Source organism: Hyla sarda, chromosome 4 (assembly GCF_029499605.1).
Source record: "Hyla sarda isolate aHylSar1 chromosome 4, aHylSar1.hap1, whole genome shotgun sequence".
In the NCBI taxonomy this organism is placed as follows: Eukaryota; Metazoa; Chordata; class Amphibia; order Anura; family Hylidae; genus Hyla; species Hyla sarda.
In genome coordinates, this window is record NC_079192.1 from 269,532,890 (window position 1) to 269,550,696 (window position 17,807).

Here is a 17,807-nt window from a genome sequence, read left to right on the forward strand (position 1 = left end):
TTCGCACTCAATAAAGTGTTTGAAAATAAACTTGTATTTAGATGCATTTTACTTTAATTACATCAGTATTTTTATAACAAACAATACATGTGCTTAGGGGGTAAGGGTTTCTTTAACTAATCTAGTGGAAGAGACTCGAGTGCTAAAATCCACGGGTTAGGGGGCGCAAATTACTTGCTCCGGGTGCTGACAACCCACGCTACGCCACTGACTTCGGCGCTAAGACATCTTATCCCCTATCCAAAGGATAGGGGATACGATGCCTGATCGCGGGGGTCCCACCGCTGGGGACCCTTGTGATCTTTGACGCAGCACCCCGTTGCCTTCAGCCCCTGAAGCGTGACGTCACACGGGGGCAGGGCCGGACGTCACAATACTCCGGCCCCGTGATCGGCATTCATCAGACCCTGAGCGAACATGGTCCGGGGGCTGATGGTAATGGGGTTCTGCGTGAAAGATGGGACCCCACAGCGGCGGGACCCCCGCCATCAGGCATCTTATCCCCTATCCTTTGAATAGGGGATAAGATGTCTTAGCACCGGAGCACCCCTTTAACTGCACCAGGGACAAGTTTAAAGACTATCTGCACAACTGACACTGTCCCCTGAGTCCTGTTTGTGCTGCCCCACTCATCAAGAAGATGAATATTGATGAGTGGGGTGGAGCGAACGGGATGAAGTGGATGGTGTCAGAGGTGCAGATAGTCTTTATAGTCTTTATTTGCATATCGCAAGATTGGGCTATATTTAGGAAATGGCTGAATGGATTGGGGGTAAGGAATACATAATTTTACTCAGAATCACCCACATTAACTACCTGGATATTCAGGTTAGTGAGGTTGATCCATCTGTCAGTTTTTCTTTAACATGGGTTCATAAATTTTATCCTTTTAATTTTTTATTTTATTTATTTACAGGGGAATTGTCTAGCAGAAGCCCAAATGCCCATGTTCTCCCACACTAGTGCCTGGATCCCCACAACTGTCCCTGAAATAAAAAAAATATTTTGGGAATAACTTTGCTAATGGGGCTGGTGAAGAAACCACTTTTATGGTCCTATGGCACTGCTAGCGCTGTCGCTTGTACACTTGCAGCAGTTATGGCAAACACTATGGAAATACTAATGCATTTATGGAATAATGCACAATCCCCTCTTAAGAATTCACATAGATTATTAACGCCTACATAAACTGAAACCTCTTATGTCCCTCTTAAAAGAATCCTTTATGTACCCCCATAGCAAAATTTACCTAATGGATTTTAAAGGCTACCTTTCCTTTTACAAATATGTCTCCTCAAAACAAGCTAGATATGAAATAAAATTATACAAGCATAACAACCACTTTAATCCCCCAGGCTGCCCAGACACAGGTGTAATATTTGGGAGTTTATGGCGCTCTTCAAGCAGATAGGGTACAGTCCATACAGATGCTTTTTCTCTAGTGTGGCCCTTTTAAAATCACTCCATGTTGCGAACACAGAGGCCTGTGGGACAGTATGAAGAAAGAGCGGTAGAAAAGATCCCAGTCCTTAAAATGTTCATGCAATTCTTTGTCTTTTTATTGAAATATATCAGTACAGGCATAACGCAGCACATGTTCTGGCCGGAACCAGTGCTGTGTTATACCTGTACTGATATATTTTTCCATAAAAAGAGATAACTGCATGAAGATTTTAAGTGCTGGGATCTTTTCTACTTCTATTTGCATCATTGTCCACAGACAGACACCTACACTACTACTGTGCTGACCTATTTGTTCCTGTATCTAAAGAAATAGGGGGACTCCCACTACAGCAGTATTCCAACCATAGCTAATGTCAAGACACGTAGAAAGGGGGGGGGGTGCCATTTGCACAAGCAAGCAGCTAGAGTAACAGTAAAGACATATACTGTATATGCTTTCCGCTGTTTATGACCTTAGTGGTGGTGAGGGAGAGAGGGACTACCATGATACATGGAAACCTGTCTGTGTGACAGATTATGACTTTATGGATGCTGTAGATATGTATGACCAGGTGCTTCAACATTATCTAGGAATGTACAAAACCAGAGCCTGGTACAAAAAGTAGCAGTCTACCTAATACATACCTAAAATGGCTATGTCATTTGCAAAAAAAATTATAATTACAAGCAGAGCTAACATTTTTGCAGTTCCAGGAGGAAGATCTGAGTTCCACTTTTTATATAATCCAGGAGGAAGAAGATGAGTGCCACTTTTTATATAATCCAGGAGGAAGATGAGTGCCACTTTTTATATAATTTGCTGCGATTAGTCTCAGGACTGGATCACTCACCAAAAATATAGTTTTAGACACATTATTGTGCCGAAGCCCATCCATATCCGCCTATTATAAAATAAGGACTCCATAAGTGTTCTTGAAGTTTAAAAAATGTCATTACATTTGTCGTGTCCCAGTATAGAACCTGGTTCTGTACAGTCCTAAAGTCCCCTCAGGTAGAGTCCGTCAAGTCCACAGGGCTCTCCTGCAGAATCCTCCTGGGTCATTATTATTGTATATTACTTATGTATATTTATTATAAGTATTGTACAGTGAATATAAACTGTGTATAAAGGTTATTAGGATGTTTATGCTGTCTATGACCTTCCTAATGTCATGTGACATGGTCATGATATGTGATAACCTGATACCCAGAGTTCCAGAGGCACAAGTAACCACAGGCAACCAGCTACCAATGGGCTTTAGTCCAGCCCCTGATATATAAGGGACTAAAGCAAGCACAAGTCCTGTACAAGTTCAGTCCAGCTCGGCCAAAGCCTATAAACCTGCAGCCACATCTAATCAGTAAGTCTTCTTTGTCTACAAGTCAAGTCTCTACTGTCCCAACCAAAGTCATAACAGTCGCACAGTGGCCTGCATCATCATTATTACCACTACAAATCCAAGCAAGCCTGAGAGGTTCCCTGTGTCCCGGTCACCTCTGTGTAAGTTGGCTGTCTGTAAGAACAGTTTTATGCCTTCTTCAGTAAAGGTCCAGTTGCATCAAAACCTGCTTTGGACTCTCATTTAATATATGCTCTTTTGGGTTGCTTGTTTGCGGTGCCCTACACCATACAACCACATCCTGGTGTCACGAACACTAGGGGTTAACAACAGCTTGCTCCAGGGGTTAATACCATCCGACCCCACCACTCACACAGCTACAAAGGCTCCGTGTGGCTCACCACACATTATTAAAGGACAACTGCAGAGTTATCATACTTATCCCCTATCCACAGGATAGGGGATAAGTGTTTGATCGTGGGGGGTCCGACCACTGGGACCCCCCGCGATCTCCTGAACGGGGCTCAGTGAGAGCGATAATGCGTGTAGCGTCGACCTAGAGAGGTCAACGGTTACGCCCCCTCCCCATACAGTTCTATCGGAGAGGTGGGGAGGCACAAATGCTGCCTTCCAACCTCTCCCATAGAACTACATGGAGGAGGTGTGTGGCTGCGGCGTCATGCTGTGGATAGGGGATAAGTTGTTCTTGCAGCTCTGCCCATTAACTGAGTTCAGTCAGCGGGCAAAGCTGCTCGAAGGTGCCAGGGACCCCCCCCCCCTCTGTGCGATCAGAGCCCCCTCAGGGAAGAAGATCTGCAGGGACAGAGCAGGGAAATAATACACTCCAGGGCAAGGTAGGAGTGAGTGTAAAAAAGTAAAAAAAAAAAAAAAAACCCTAATAGGTCTCCAAGGGTCCACCTTAAATTTTTCAGTGTGACTCGGGCCCTATTAGGGGTTCAGGGCGCTGCATTTGCACCCCCCCCCCCCCCATTTTTTTTTTGTCCGCAACTTTTTATCCTCCCTTATATAACGGTGTGTGATTTCTAATCACACACCATTATATCTAATAGTTACACCAAGCACTCACCACATACATCCCTGCCCCCCCCCACACACACCCTCCCAAACCCGCCAACGTACCGCCCCCCCCCCCGCTACCGTAGAAAAAAGCCAAGGCTCGCCAGGCATTTTCGGCAGCTGAGGCATACGCTTTTCTTGCCTCCGACTCCGAATTTGTGAGGACGATAAAGATCCAACATTCCTGTGTTCTTCATCGTCCTCCTCATCATCTAGCAGTGATGATGAGCCCCCTGCACAGCGGCGGAGACACCCCCAGGCGAGGCCACGCACCCCCCATGAAAGTGGCCCAGTGGCCGGCACTAGTACGAGTGACAATGCCGCTCATACTAGGAGTCCGACCCCCCAGGCGATTTTACCGGAGCTCCTTTCCGGTGAACCTGTCTGGAGACCCCCAGAGGGTTAAGAGGGTTATCAGCCACGGGTTCCGGAGTTTGTTGGCGACTCCAGAATCTGGATTGACACGGCTGGGTTCACTGAATTTGACTTTTTTCAGTTATTTTTTCAGTGACGGCCTGGTCAATCTAATGGTGGAGCAGACGAATCTGTATGCCAGGCAGTTCATCGCCCACCACCCTGATTCTTTTTTGGCCAGGTCCAATGAATGGTACGCTGTCAGTGCAGCCGAAATGAGGAAATTTTGGAGCCTCGTGCTGCACATGGGCCTGGTCAAAAAGCCAAGTGTCAGGCAGTACTGGAGCGGGGATGTCCTATACCAGACCCCGCTGTACAGTATGGCCATGGCACGGAAGCGGTTCGAGGCCATTCGGAAATGCCTCCATTATGCAGATAATGAGGCATGTCCACCCCGAGGTGATCCCGCCTATGACCGGCTTTACAAAGTGAGGACGGTCATCGATCACTTTGGGGCCAAATTTTTGGAGGCCTACGTATCGCTTAGGGAGCTCTCTGTAGATGAGTCTCTCATCAGTTTTAAGGGGAGACTCATATTCCGCCAGTATATTCCCTCAAAGCGGGCGCGGTATGGCGTGCAGCTTTATAAACTTTGTGAGAGTACCTCCGGGTACACTTACAAGTTTAGGGTGTATGAGGGACAAGATTCCCGTATTGAACCCCCAGATTGTTCCCCCACTCTGGGTGTTACCGGGAAAATCGTTTGGGACCTTATGTACCCATTGCTGGATAAGGGTTACCACGTGTACGTGGACAACTTTTTTACCAGCATCCCTCTCTTCACATCCCTTGCCGCCAGATCCATGTCTGCTTGTGGGACCGTGCGGAAGAATCAGAGAGGCCTCCCTCCAAAAGGGTGAGTCCCGTGCCCTTGCCCATGAAAACCTATTGCTGGTCAGGTATAAGGATAAGAGGGATGTCCTTATGTTGACCACTATTCATGGCAACGGCAGCTCACCTGTCCCTGTGCGAGGTACCACAACAACGGTCCTCAAGCCTGATTGTATTCTGGACTACAATCGGTATATGGGGGGAGTTGATCTTTCTGATCAAATCCTGAAGCCATATAATGCCATGCGGAAAACACGTGTGTGGTACAAGAAGGTTGTGGTCTACTTGGTACAGGTTGCCATGTACAACTCTTTTGTACTGTACCAGAACGCTGGCAGCACAGGGACATTCCTCCAGTTCCAAGAAGAAGTCCTAAAGGCCCTGATCTTTGCTGATCGGGAAAGAGCAGGCCGGACTTCCCAAGAAACTGGAAATATAGGTGCCAGGATCGTCCCAGGCCAACACTTTCCAGGTGAGATCCCCCACACTGGAAAAAAGGGACGAACCCAGAAAAAATGCAGAGTGTGTCACAGGAGGGGGATACGGAAGGATACCACCTATCAATGTGACACTTGCTCCGATCATCCGGGCCTCTGCATTAAAAACTGCTTCAGGGAGTATCACACTTCCATGCGGTACTAAATTTTCCCTTTTCATTTAAATTTTTCATAATTTGACCCCAATGTACCAAGTCCAGAGTACATTCCAAATTTTAACCCCATAAAACCACTAAATTGCCCCAAAAAATTTTCAGCAAAAAAATAAAATAAACTGATAAGACCTCTGGGGGTATTTTTTCAAAAAAAACGGTCATGGGTCACTGAGTCAATATCATTGGGGACTTTTTATGTTCCCTCAAATGCTCAGCGCTCTCTCTCCACGTGAACGGGGTGCGCATTTGAGGCAACAGGTTAGGGATGGCCACATACATCACTTTCCCAGAATAATGGTTTAGAGCATAGGGTTTGGGTGGGCATATTTTTTAGTTTTGGCTATGCTCTGGGTCATCATTCTGGGAACATAACCTGTTTTATAATTCATGTCCCACTGTACCCCATTTTAGTAACTTACCCCATGTAAGGTTTATTAATTACCCCATGTAATGCCCCTTGAGGGGGGGGGTCCCACTGCTCTGGCTCAACAGGCAGCGATTTCGAAGCTCAAGACCCCTGACTGCACTCCTGTTCTTCTGTGACCGGTCCAGATATGAGGTATGTCCTTATTCCAAAGAAATGTATTCACAAATTAAATTTTTTTTTGCTGTTCTGGCACTATATGCGATATGCACCCCCATTTCAGCAAAATTAGCAAATGTGACTCCTTCTCTTCTGAGCATTGTAGTGTGCCCGTAGTGCACTTGACGTTCACACATGGGGTATTACCATACTCATAAGAGATGGGGTTACACATTTTGGGGGGCATTTTCTCCTATTACCCCTTGTAAAAATTTAAAATTTGGGGGAAAACCAGCATTTTAGTGAAAATTTTTTTTTTCATTTACACATCCAACTTTAATGAAAAGTCGTGAAACACCGGTGGGGTTAAGGCTCACTGTACCCCTTGTTACGTTCCTTGAGGGGTGTAGTTTCCAAAATAGTATGCCATGTGGTTTTTTGTTTTTTGTTTTTGCTGTTCTGGCATCATAGGGGCTTCCTAAATGCGACATGCCCCCCAAAAACCATTTCAGCAAAATGTGCTTTCCAAAAGCCAAATGTGACGACTCCTCTTCTGAGCATTGTAGTTCGCCCACAGTGCACTTGACGTACACACATGGGGTATTTCCATACTCAGAAGAGATGGGGTTACAAATTTTGGGGGGGGCATTTTCTCCTATTACCCCTTGTAAAAATTTGGGGGAAAACCAGCATTTTAGTGAAAAAATTTTTTTTTCATTTACACATCCAACTTTAACGAAAAGTCGGCAAACACCTGTGGGGTGATAAGGCTCACTGTACCCCTTGTTACGTTCCTTGAGGGGTGTAGTTTCCAAAATAGTATGCCATGTGTTTTTTTTTTTTTTTTTTTTTACTGTTCTGACACCATAGGGGCTTCCTAAATGCTACATGCCCTAGAAAAACCATTTCAGCAAAATGTGCTTTCCAAAATCCAAATGTGACTCCTTCTCTTCTGAGCATTGTAGTGCGCTCACAGTGCACTTGACGTCCACACATGGGGTATTACCATACTCAGAAGAGATGGGATTACACATTTTGGGGGGCATTTTCTCCTATTACTCCTTGTAAAAATTAAAAATTTGGGGGAAAACTAGCATTTTAATGAAAAAAAAAATTATTAACACATCCAACTTTGACATAAAGTCATGAAACACCTGTGGGGTGTGAAGGCTCACTGTACCCCTTGTTACGTTCCTTGAGGGGTGTAGTTTCCAAAATAGTATGCCATGTGTTTTTTTTTTTTTTTTTGCTGTTCTGGCACCATAGGGGCTTCTTAAATGTGACATGCCCCCCCAAAAAAAACATTTCAGAAAACTCACTCTCCAAAATGCCATTGTCGCTCCTTCCCTTCTGAGCCCTCTACTGCGCTCGCCGAACACTTGACATACACATATGAGGTATTTCCTTACTCGAGAGAAATTGGGTTACACATTTTAGGAAGATTTCTCTCCTTTTACCCCTTATAAAAAATTCAAAAACTGGGTTTCCAAGAACATGCGAATGTAAAAAATGAAGATTTTGAATTTTCTCCTTCACATTGCTGCTATTCCTGTGAAACACCTAGAGGGTTAACATACTTACTGAATGTCATTTTGAATACTTTGAGGGGTGAAGTTTTTATAATTGGGTCATTTGTGGGGTATTTCTAATATGAAGGCCCTTCAAATCCACTTCAAAACTGAACTGGTCTCTGAAAAATTCAGATTTAGAAAATTTTGTGGAAAATTGATTCTGAACTTTGAAGCCCTCTGATGTCTTCCAAAAGTAAAAACATGTCAACTTTATGATGCAAACATAAAGTAGACATATTGTATATGTGGATCAATGTATAATTTATTTGGAATGTCAAAATTTAAAAAAAATGCAACATTTTCAATTTTTTCATCAAATTTGGGAATTTTTCACCAAGAAATGAAACAAGTATCGACAACATTTTACCACTAGCATAAAGTAGAATATGTCACGAAAAAACAATCTCAGAATAAGAATGAAAGGTAAAAGAATCCCAGAGTTATTAAAGGGTAGCTCCCAACATCATGATTTTTTTTTCTGTCCCTGCCTATTGCCCTTCTATCCCTAACACCCTCCCTGCCTTTATTTTTATTTTTTTTTACTATTTTTAAAATGGCATTTAGTCTGGCTGGTAGTGTGCAGACTTCCAGGCAGACTTCCCCAGCAGGCACCACGTCACTGATGCCTGCTGGGGCCGGCACTTCCGCCCTTAGTTCTCCTAACAGGGTGCCTTCAGCTGTTTCACCACTACAACTCCCAGCATGCCCTGACATCTACTGGCTGTCAGGGCATGCTGGGAGTTGTAGTGGTAAAACAACTGGAGGCCCCCAGGACAGGAGTTTCATGGGGGAAGGAGTGAGCCAGGAGCCGATGCGGGAGGGAAGGGTGCGTTGGAGACTCTTCCTGCTGCTCGGTAAGTAAACCCAAACACCCCCCCCCCCACGCGCCCCCCGTACCTTGCAGCAGTGCCCCTCATCCCCCCGTACCTTGCAGCAGCGCCCCCCATCCCCCCCGTACCTTGCAGCAGCACCCCCCATCCCCCCGTACCTTGCAGCAGCACCCCCCGAACCTTGCAGCAGGGCCGTCGGCGAGTGCGGGAAGCCGATGCGCAGCCCTGGCTGTTACTGCGCCTGAGCAAAATTTCGACTGATGCCTTGCCGGAATCAGTCGGAATTTTGCAGTGACGTCACTCCACACTGCATTCGGCCACTAGGAGGGCGCCCCCTAGTGGCCGAATTTCAAATAGCTTTTAAAAGGTTTTAAAAGCATTTTTTTTAAATAAAAGTATATTAGAGATATGTTGTAGTACTTAAGTACTACAAGATATCAAAAATAATTCTTCATGACAGTGCCCATTTAATGCTTGAAGTGACAGTGGTCAGATGTTCAAAAAATGGCCGGGTCCTTAAGGTATATTTGGGCTGGGTCCTTAAGGAGTTAATATTATTGTATGGTAATATTTTTTTATTTTCATTTCTATAATTAAGCTGGTCCATATCAATACACTATATTTCCAAATATACAATAAAGGAAAAAATATTTGACCCCCTGATGATGTTGTTTGTGTTCCCACTGACAAAAGAAATGATCAGTCTATAATTTGATGGCAGGTTCATTTAAACAGTAAGAGACTGAATTGCAACAAACACTTTTTAAATAAGTTATGAATTTATTTGCATATGTGGTGGTGGACGAAGTTTAAGTTTAATTAATATGAAATATTTTTTTTCTGTCTTCAGTTTCAGTCACGTGCATCTAATAGTCCAAAAAATACAGATACACATCACACAAGACAATGGAGGGGGATTTATCAAAGCTGTCTATTTCCTGCATCAATATAGACCAACCTACAGAGCGTAAGGCTCTTGATAAACTCTGTACACAGACTTCGGGATCTACAGTTTAGACTGTATTTAAACCTGCCCCAGCATGGTCTGACATTTCAGCGTACTTTTGGCCGATTCAACTTTTGGCAGAAAATAGATAAATTCAGCACCAATGCATTTTCCGTCTAAAATAGACTTGAATGCATCATATTCTAAAAATCCTCTAAAGCAAAAGTCACGAAAAAGTCGCGCGTATTAAGACTGCGATTTTCTGTGCGACAATTTTAGAACGGAAAAAACTGTCTAAATCCTTTGATAAATCTCCCCCAATGTATTTTTGCCATTTTCTACAATTATGATCTTTTTACTTCCAGGTAGTCAATAAATTTAGAGAGCTACTCAGATTCCTTAGGGAACGTTCTGCACAGAATGGTTATCTGTGAGGCTTTAGTGACATCTAGATGTCTCCAAAGATTCACTTAGTCAATAGCGTTCTTTAAATGGCAGGTGTATTTATAAATATAGACTAAGAGGGAGCAAGATCAGCAGCTGCTGGCTGTTTTCGTGGCATGGAACAGTCTGTGATGTAACTTACAGAGTGTATGTTGGCACAAACAGGCTACAAGTGAAAAGGACTCTCTTCCCTGCTGTGTTCATAAAGCTGGTCTCCAGGGACTCCTCACTCCTCCTTGAGAAGAGACACCATAACCAGCAGCAGACAACTGGGACTGTACCAATACTGACATTCACAATCCTTCTCTAACACAAGGACTCATCGGGGATATTGTTCGGATTCACATATCAGGTTGGTGACAATTTCTCAATAACTATGATTATTTTAAGAACTTGAATATGTCTTGCCAAGCAAGGGGTGCCATTTGTACTTCTAGTCCTATGTACTCATTCTGTATTTTTAAATTATTACCCATTACATATTTATATGACACATTCATTGACCTCAGTCTATTTTTATGTTACTCAACATCACTACAATTTAGCACTAACAAACCAGCATATCTTATTCCATTATTGCTATAATATCATTCGAAAATGTGTCATTATGTGAGTTCTGGGCTTTAAGACAACTACATGGACTTTTTATAATTCCCAAAATGTTGCATTTAATGTTCTTAAACAATAGCCGTAAAAGATGCACTGGACACAAGTAGAAAACCAAACACATTGGTCTCTGGCAAAAGGTAAATAATAACTTGTTTGTCAGACTATAACCTTCAAGGAGCCAACTTGACCTTTTAAAGTAGGAACATTTTTTTTTCAAGAGCAATTTAATATCTGTGATAAATCTAACATGACAAATTGAGTAAACCATTTTCTATTTGTAGAACAAATAGGGTGACCAAACAAAAGAAGAAACCCCTTGATTTAGGAGGTGACAAATAATTTACTATAAATATTGTCTATTCATTGCATTTTTTTATCCAATCCATCCAATTTATTGCACCTTTGTCATTGAAAGAGTTACAAGGCTGTTCAAAGTATCCCATTAGACGGTCTATGGAATGTCTCCTAATATTGGGTATTTAAATATTGGCCATTTTGCACACTTTTTGACACTCCACAGCATTTTGCCATAATCATATAGCTATTGTAATTTAAATAATGGCTAACTTGTTATTGCATAGGTGCACAGTTTAACCCCTTGCCGTTGCACACAGTTCTTGCCTCAATACCAAAGTCCTATTTTTCAAAACCTGACATGAACAACTTTCTGTAGGGATAAATTTATAATGCATTTACCTGTCCAGGTGATTCTGAAACCAGATTTGTTCTGAAGTAGATTTAAAGCACCTGTATGTTACCCCCATTAATCAACCCATTTTAAAAAACTGCACCTCTCAAAGTATTTAAAACGACATTGAGGAAGTTTATTTGTGGGGCTCTCTCATATTTAGCATATTTTATAGACATCATCTAGAGCTGCAGAGGGGTAACCAAATATTTTTGCGAGATCAGTTGAAATTTCTATTGGTACTATTCTTGGGTACATGTAACACTTTGGTTGCTTTTTATTCTATTTATTATGAGGTAAAGTAGACATAAATCAAAAAATAAGAAGCAGAAGCCCCGGCACGTACACCACTAGTAGTTAACAAAGTGATCCAATGTAACGCTACACTTCATGCACCTGCCCTGTTTGCACATAGCCAAGTCACATCAAATATGCAAGAAAACTGAAGAAGGGACAGTACCCAGCACTCACCATTCAGGGATCTTTATTGTAGGTATTGCTGCGCATACATAGCTTCGGCGGGCAGGGTCTTAGAGGCAGGGGTCTCTAAGGCAGGGGTCTCAGAAATTCTGTCTGCGCCAGAATTTGGGCCAGAATTGAAAAAAAAAAACGACTAACTCTCCATTTTACTAAGAGAACACGAAAAAGGGTCGTGGACGTCAATAAAAGGGGGTGTGGTCACCAAAAAGGGGCATGTTCCCAACATTTTTACAAAAACCAAACATATTTACTAAGGTTTCCACAGAAAATGTGGTGGATTTCAGCTGAGAAAAACACTACATGAGAGCATGTGTAAAAAATAAATAAATAAATGTAGGGGAAAAGTGCAAAATGTAGGGAAACCTTAGTAAATACCGTGAAAAAAAATTGTAGGGAATTAAAACCCACAAACAAAACTCCACTCCACTCTTAGTAAATCAGGGCCAATATGTCTGATTTTACAATATATGTACCCCTGTATTGTTAAAGGGGTACTCCGTTGGAAAACAAATGTTTTCAAATCAACTGGTGCCAAAAAGTTAAACAGATTTGTAAATTATGTTGATTAAAAAATCCTAACCCTTCCAGTACTTATCTGCTGCTGTATGCTCCAGAGGAAGTTGTATAGTTCTTTCCAGTCTGACCTCAGTGCTCTCTGCTGACACCTCTGTCCGTGTCAGGAACTGTCCAGAGCAGGATTTGCTATGGGGATTTGCTCCTACTCTGCACAGTTCCTGACAAAAACAGAGATGGCAGCAGAGAGCACTGTGGTCTGACTGGAAAGAACTACACAACTTGCTCTGGAGCATACAGCAGCTGATAAGTACTGGAAGGGTTAAGATTTTTAAATAGACGTCATTTACAAATCTGTATAAATTTCTTGCACCAGTTGATTTGAAAACATTTGCTTTCCACCGGAGTACTCCTTGCTGACTGATGCTGAGTATGCTGGTGCTATAAATATATAGATAGATAGATAGATAATTGTTCTGATTATTAGCAATGATTAAGAGGCCATAGGACCCCCTATACCTGCCCAAACCACCCATATTATTATCAGCAACTAAACACTTATGATTAGATGGGTACTAGACTAAATAAATACTATGCACGTGTCATTGTAGATTGATTTATACGTGATATATAAGGAAGCAGGGCCGGCCTTAGGTGTTCATGTGCCCTGTGCAAGCTAACCTTGTGGGTTAGCTTGAGGGAGGGTAGTGGGAATGGAATGAGAGGGAGCGGCCTGCAAAGCAGAAAACTGTGTCCCTGTGCGGAGGGTCACATTCCACTACAGGGCATAGTTTTCTTCATTACACTGGCATTTAGCACTGCTTGCCCGAAGCAGCGCTAAAGTTACCTGCCCGGACTGCACGTCGGGCAATACAAATGACATATACCTGGTGCGAGCTGTGTCGGTCGCCCGGAACCCCTGTTGCTATGGCGCCCTGTGCGGCCGCACAGCTCGCACACCCCTAAGGCCGGCCCTGTAAGGAAATTAGTACATCTTCCTGTAACCTCAAGTGGCGAAGTGGCGTCCGACACCCCCCTATTGAGGGGGTGTGTCAGCCACCACTTTGTGTGGTGGTCAACACGCCACCTTCCTGCGGGCCGCCGGGGCCTCGTACAAGAGATCGCGGGATCCCCAGCGGTCGGACCCCCCCCCCCCCCCCCCGCGATCTGAAACTTATCCCCTATCCTTAGGATAGGGGATACGTTTTTCAGGATTGGACTACTCTTTAAAATATTCATTAGTTCAGCAGAATGTGCTTGGAAATGCATTGCCATCTATGGAGACAGTCCGAGCAAACGGTGGAGATTCTGTAGTACCCAAAGCTTCCTTGCTTTAGTATTCACTTTCAGTTTCCGCTACAATATGCACACAATAAGTGCAAAAAACTGCACAAAATTTTACATTAATTTTATGCATATCTGTATTTTTTATTAACTGCTCTAAAAAAGTGTATTCTATCTTTCAGAAGGAAAACCTGCTAGAAGATGACAGTCACCTACTCCAGTAAAGTGGCAAATGCCACATTCTTTGGGTTTCATCGACTGCTGCTCCGGTGGAAAGGTAGCATTTACAAATTGCTCTACAGGGAGTTCCTATTGTTCATCAGTTTATATACCACATTGAGTGTTATATACAGGTATAAATTACTTTTTCTTACTTTTTTATGCGCACTGTAGAATTGTCATGTATATATATGCTTATTTTTTTTTTTTTAAACCAGATTGTGGTTGTGAAACGGTATGAAAATAAGTCCTGCATGAAATTTGTTACACCATTGCCACTTGCATGGTATTTTTGCCAGGAGTCCACATGTCACAAGTCATAATTACATATAGAATAACTATCAGTCTTAATTATCTTGGGTTTTATCTGGTGAATTGGTGAAATGGATTCAGAATGGAGTGATGTTTATAACTTTCTGCCATAGACTATATTGGTATTGTTCAGCAAAATGCATCCTACATATTTATGGAGATTAACAGCATGTGTGGCGCAGATGTTGTGTATGTGTTTCTTCTGTACCTTATGGTTTACCTAGTACCATGCTTTCTATTTTTGAAAGCCTTACTCTCAATAAATAAACATGAAGTTCTGCATTTACCTCATAGGGGTCAGAGCTCTCTTTCTCCTATGCAGAGATCCAATTTCACTGCTATGCTGTGTATGCTGTGAAAGTAAATGCCAACTCTATGAAGCTGTTTACATTTTTCTAGATAAATGTAAGAAACCGTGTTGCTTAATTTCCTTCTGTATCTTTATAGAATTTAGAGCTTTGTTTGCCTGACACAAAGCACCAGCACCCCTGTATAGATTCAAAAGATGACTTGCTGACTGTCTACGGCCACTGCTAGACGGCTACAGACACTGATACAATTGAGTGCAGGGGATCGGATCTCTCCACCTGCCAGTTCCCCTAACTGGCTGGGGAAGGCAAGTGGCTCTGGTGGAGGTCCTGCTTGCCGATGTGGACAATTGGCTAGTTGGGTACCCCTGCTCTAGTGGCAGCAGCAAGCAGACTGAGTGTAATGTGTCAAATCTATGTGTATGCAAAAAAATTTTGGGGGCTTGTACAGAAGAAAATAAAGGTCTGACCACTATAAAGATAGAAAGACATTGTATGAGTGTTTTGATTAGATATCACAGATTTGCTCAGATATCACAATAGATGTTTGGCTTCTGTACAAAGTTAGCTGTGTTCAAGTCATTTGTTATGGTTGGCTGGTTTAGCTAACATTACGGTAATATAATGTGTAGGGTCATTTTATATGGTATCTTGGTTTCATCTGTCGAAGCAATCTTGTTCCTGAAATGGGCTGCTTTTTGGATGCTTTTTTTTTATATCAAAGTTTTACCTGGTCTCTCTCTTCTTGAGTATTCCTTGGGGTTTGCAAGTTAAGATAAACCACTTGCATTTGTATTTTTGAAGGCGCCTCTTGATTGTAGACTATTGACAATTTTTCAACTCCTAAAAGAGGTAGTTAAATTTCAAATAATTATTACCCCAAGATATATTACAGTAGAATCTCCTAATAGGGGACACTCACGGGGAATAAAAAAGTGTCCGCTATTGAGAGATGTCCCATATTGGGAAAAAGGCTCAAAATTCTTCCTATATGATGGAATACTGTCCTATACTTACTCCAGAGTGTAATTACCTATAAAACACAATAAAAAGCAGCATTACAGTAGGATCTTGCAGTGTCAATTAATCTCCCCTTATCACCCCCGTATTATTTCAATCCCCCCTTTTATACCCTGTGCCATCTTATTCCCCTGTGCATTGTGCCAAATAACCCCTCCCCCTTACCCCCTGTGCCACATAATTTCCCCTTGATATCCTCTTGCCATTTCATTCCCCCTTTATTACCCTCTGTGTAAATTTATCACCCTCCTCTTTATGAAGTGACACAGGGGGATAAAGGGGGAATAAAATGGCACAGGGTGTGGTAAAGAGGGGGTGATGAATTTGCACTGAGGGTAATAAAGGGGGAATAAAATAGCACAGGGGGGATCAAGACGAAATGATGTGGCACAGGGGATAATAGAGGGAGGGATGATTTGGCACAGGGGAATAAAGTGGCACGGGGGGGATCAGGAAAGGAGGGGGGTGAATGATGTGGCTGGAGGATTTATAGAAGCAGGAGACCACTATTTAAACATTGATCTACTGCTTTTGTGCTGGGGCTTCTGCAGGGAGGAGCAGCGGGGACCTGGGCCCCTTACTGGGGTATTGGCTGTACCCCCTGACAGCGGCCCTGTGTACAAGGTAGGGCACAAAAGCCTGGATGTCCCCTATTGGGAGTTTTTTGTCCATTAATGGGAGTGTTTTTTCTTCTAGTGGGAGTGCTTTGTCCCCTATTGGGTTTGTCAAATACATTAAGTCTTATGGGACCCTGCCGGGGAATTAAAAACTGTCCACTATTGAGAGGTGTCCCCTATTGGGAGGTGTAAGCTAAGGGAGATTTTACTGTACAGTAACCCCCCGACCTACGATGGCCCCGACATATGATCAAATCGACATACGATGGCCTCTCAGAGGCCATCGCATGTCGATGTCAGCATCGACATACGATGCTTTTATATGTCGGGGCCATCGCATTAACTGCTATCCGACAGCGCAAAATGCTTAAGCTGCTGTCGGATAGCAGTTTAAGCATCCCTGGCAGGTTCACTTACCTATCCCCGCTGCTCCGGGTCCACTTCGCGATCCTCCGGTGTCTTGCGCATCTTCTCCAGGGTCCGGGCCTTGCTTTTCGGCGTCGTTATTACGTCACTACGCAATGAATAGCAGGTGCTGCAACCTCAATAATAGTATGCTGTGAAATCCAATGTTCTGCAACAGCTCTGGGCATTAAACTGGTGTGAGGAAGGACTGTGAAGCAAAGCTGAGGGAAAGAAATGCATTCTGAGAATTGTAGTACTGAGCAACTGCTCAACAAGGAAGTACAACCAGAACTATGTCAGACAGGTAAGCAGTGCTATTTACTTCTGCAGAATTAAATTTTTTTTTTTTTTACCTAATGTTGGTATACCCCTATAATTTGTCACAAAAACAATGTGGTAAAATGTTATGCTGGACCATGACATTTCCATTGACAAAATAGCTGTATTTGTTAAAAAGTCAATGCTACTTTTTTTTTGGTAAAATTGTTAAATTAAATCTTAAAGTCTATACTCCAACCACATATTCATTGTTTGTAGCAAATCTATTGTGGTGGAGTACAAAGGTTAAACTATGCAAATTGTGTCACTGTCCAAATACTACTGGACCTAATTGTATATACTAAAAAAAAGTACTGTAAAAAAGGGACTCCCATGATGCAGTCTGATGCCATTGATTATACGCAATATACGGGTATCCATATACAAACCGTAGAATAATGACTGAAGTTTAAGCCACACTGGAAATTGCAGCCACACTTCACTATTTAACAAAGTCCTCTCTGTTTAATTTTGTCAGTGCTTGCATGTTTTTCTTACTTTAAAATTTACATTGCATGTCTTCATTGTTGGTGGTCCAGTAATCTTGCCTGAAAAAAGATCAAGAACAATAGTATTAGGAAAGAAGACAGATTAACATATAAATATTTGGAAGGTTTTTGTTAGTGCCTTTTTGCCAGGGCTGCTCTTTGTCTTAATTGTCTTATCATTTGCTTAATACTTATTTCCTTATATGTAATTTGACCTAGGTCATAATGAACTATGTGACAGCATAAAATACGATTACTGGGAATTTCCACTTACACAACTACTATTGTGTTTCTTTTTCTTTTTTAATATTACTTTTTGTAATGATTATTACATATGGGTGTTTTTTTTTTTTTTTTTTACTGCGGTCATTACAGCTAATAGAAATGTTATATATAGGTTACTTAATGTCTACTTGTCATTTAAAAAAAATAAAAAATAAAACAACTTTTCACATGTCACAGATACATGCCAAAA

The 17,807-nt window shown here is 42.3% G+C and overlaps 1 protein-coding gene across 9 annotated transcripts in view; it reads left to right on the forward strand.

Moving 5' to 3' along the window:
* Positions 1-17,807, forward strand: part of BEST3 (bestrophin 3) — a 62,471-nt gene that overhangs the window by 12,201 nt on the left and 32,463 nt on the right. For 5 of the 9 annotated variants that reach the window (XM_056574142.1, XM_056574141.1, XM_056574144.1 and 2 more), the window contains exons 2-3: positions 10,237-10,423; positions 13,828-13,998. In XM_056574142.1, the coding sequence (XP_056430117.1) occupies positions 13,847-13,998 (152 nt within the window). In that variant the 5' untranslated portion in view covers positions 10,237-10,423; positions 13,828-13,846. Of the gene's footprint in view, positions 1-2,813; positions 2,945-10,236; positions 10,424-13,827; positions 13,999-16,736; positions 16,831-17,807 lie in introns of those variants that run through there. The other 4 variants (XM_056574143.1, XM_056574145.1, XM_056574150.1 and 1 more) reach the window with 4 other exon arrangements.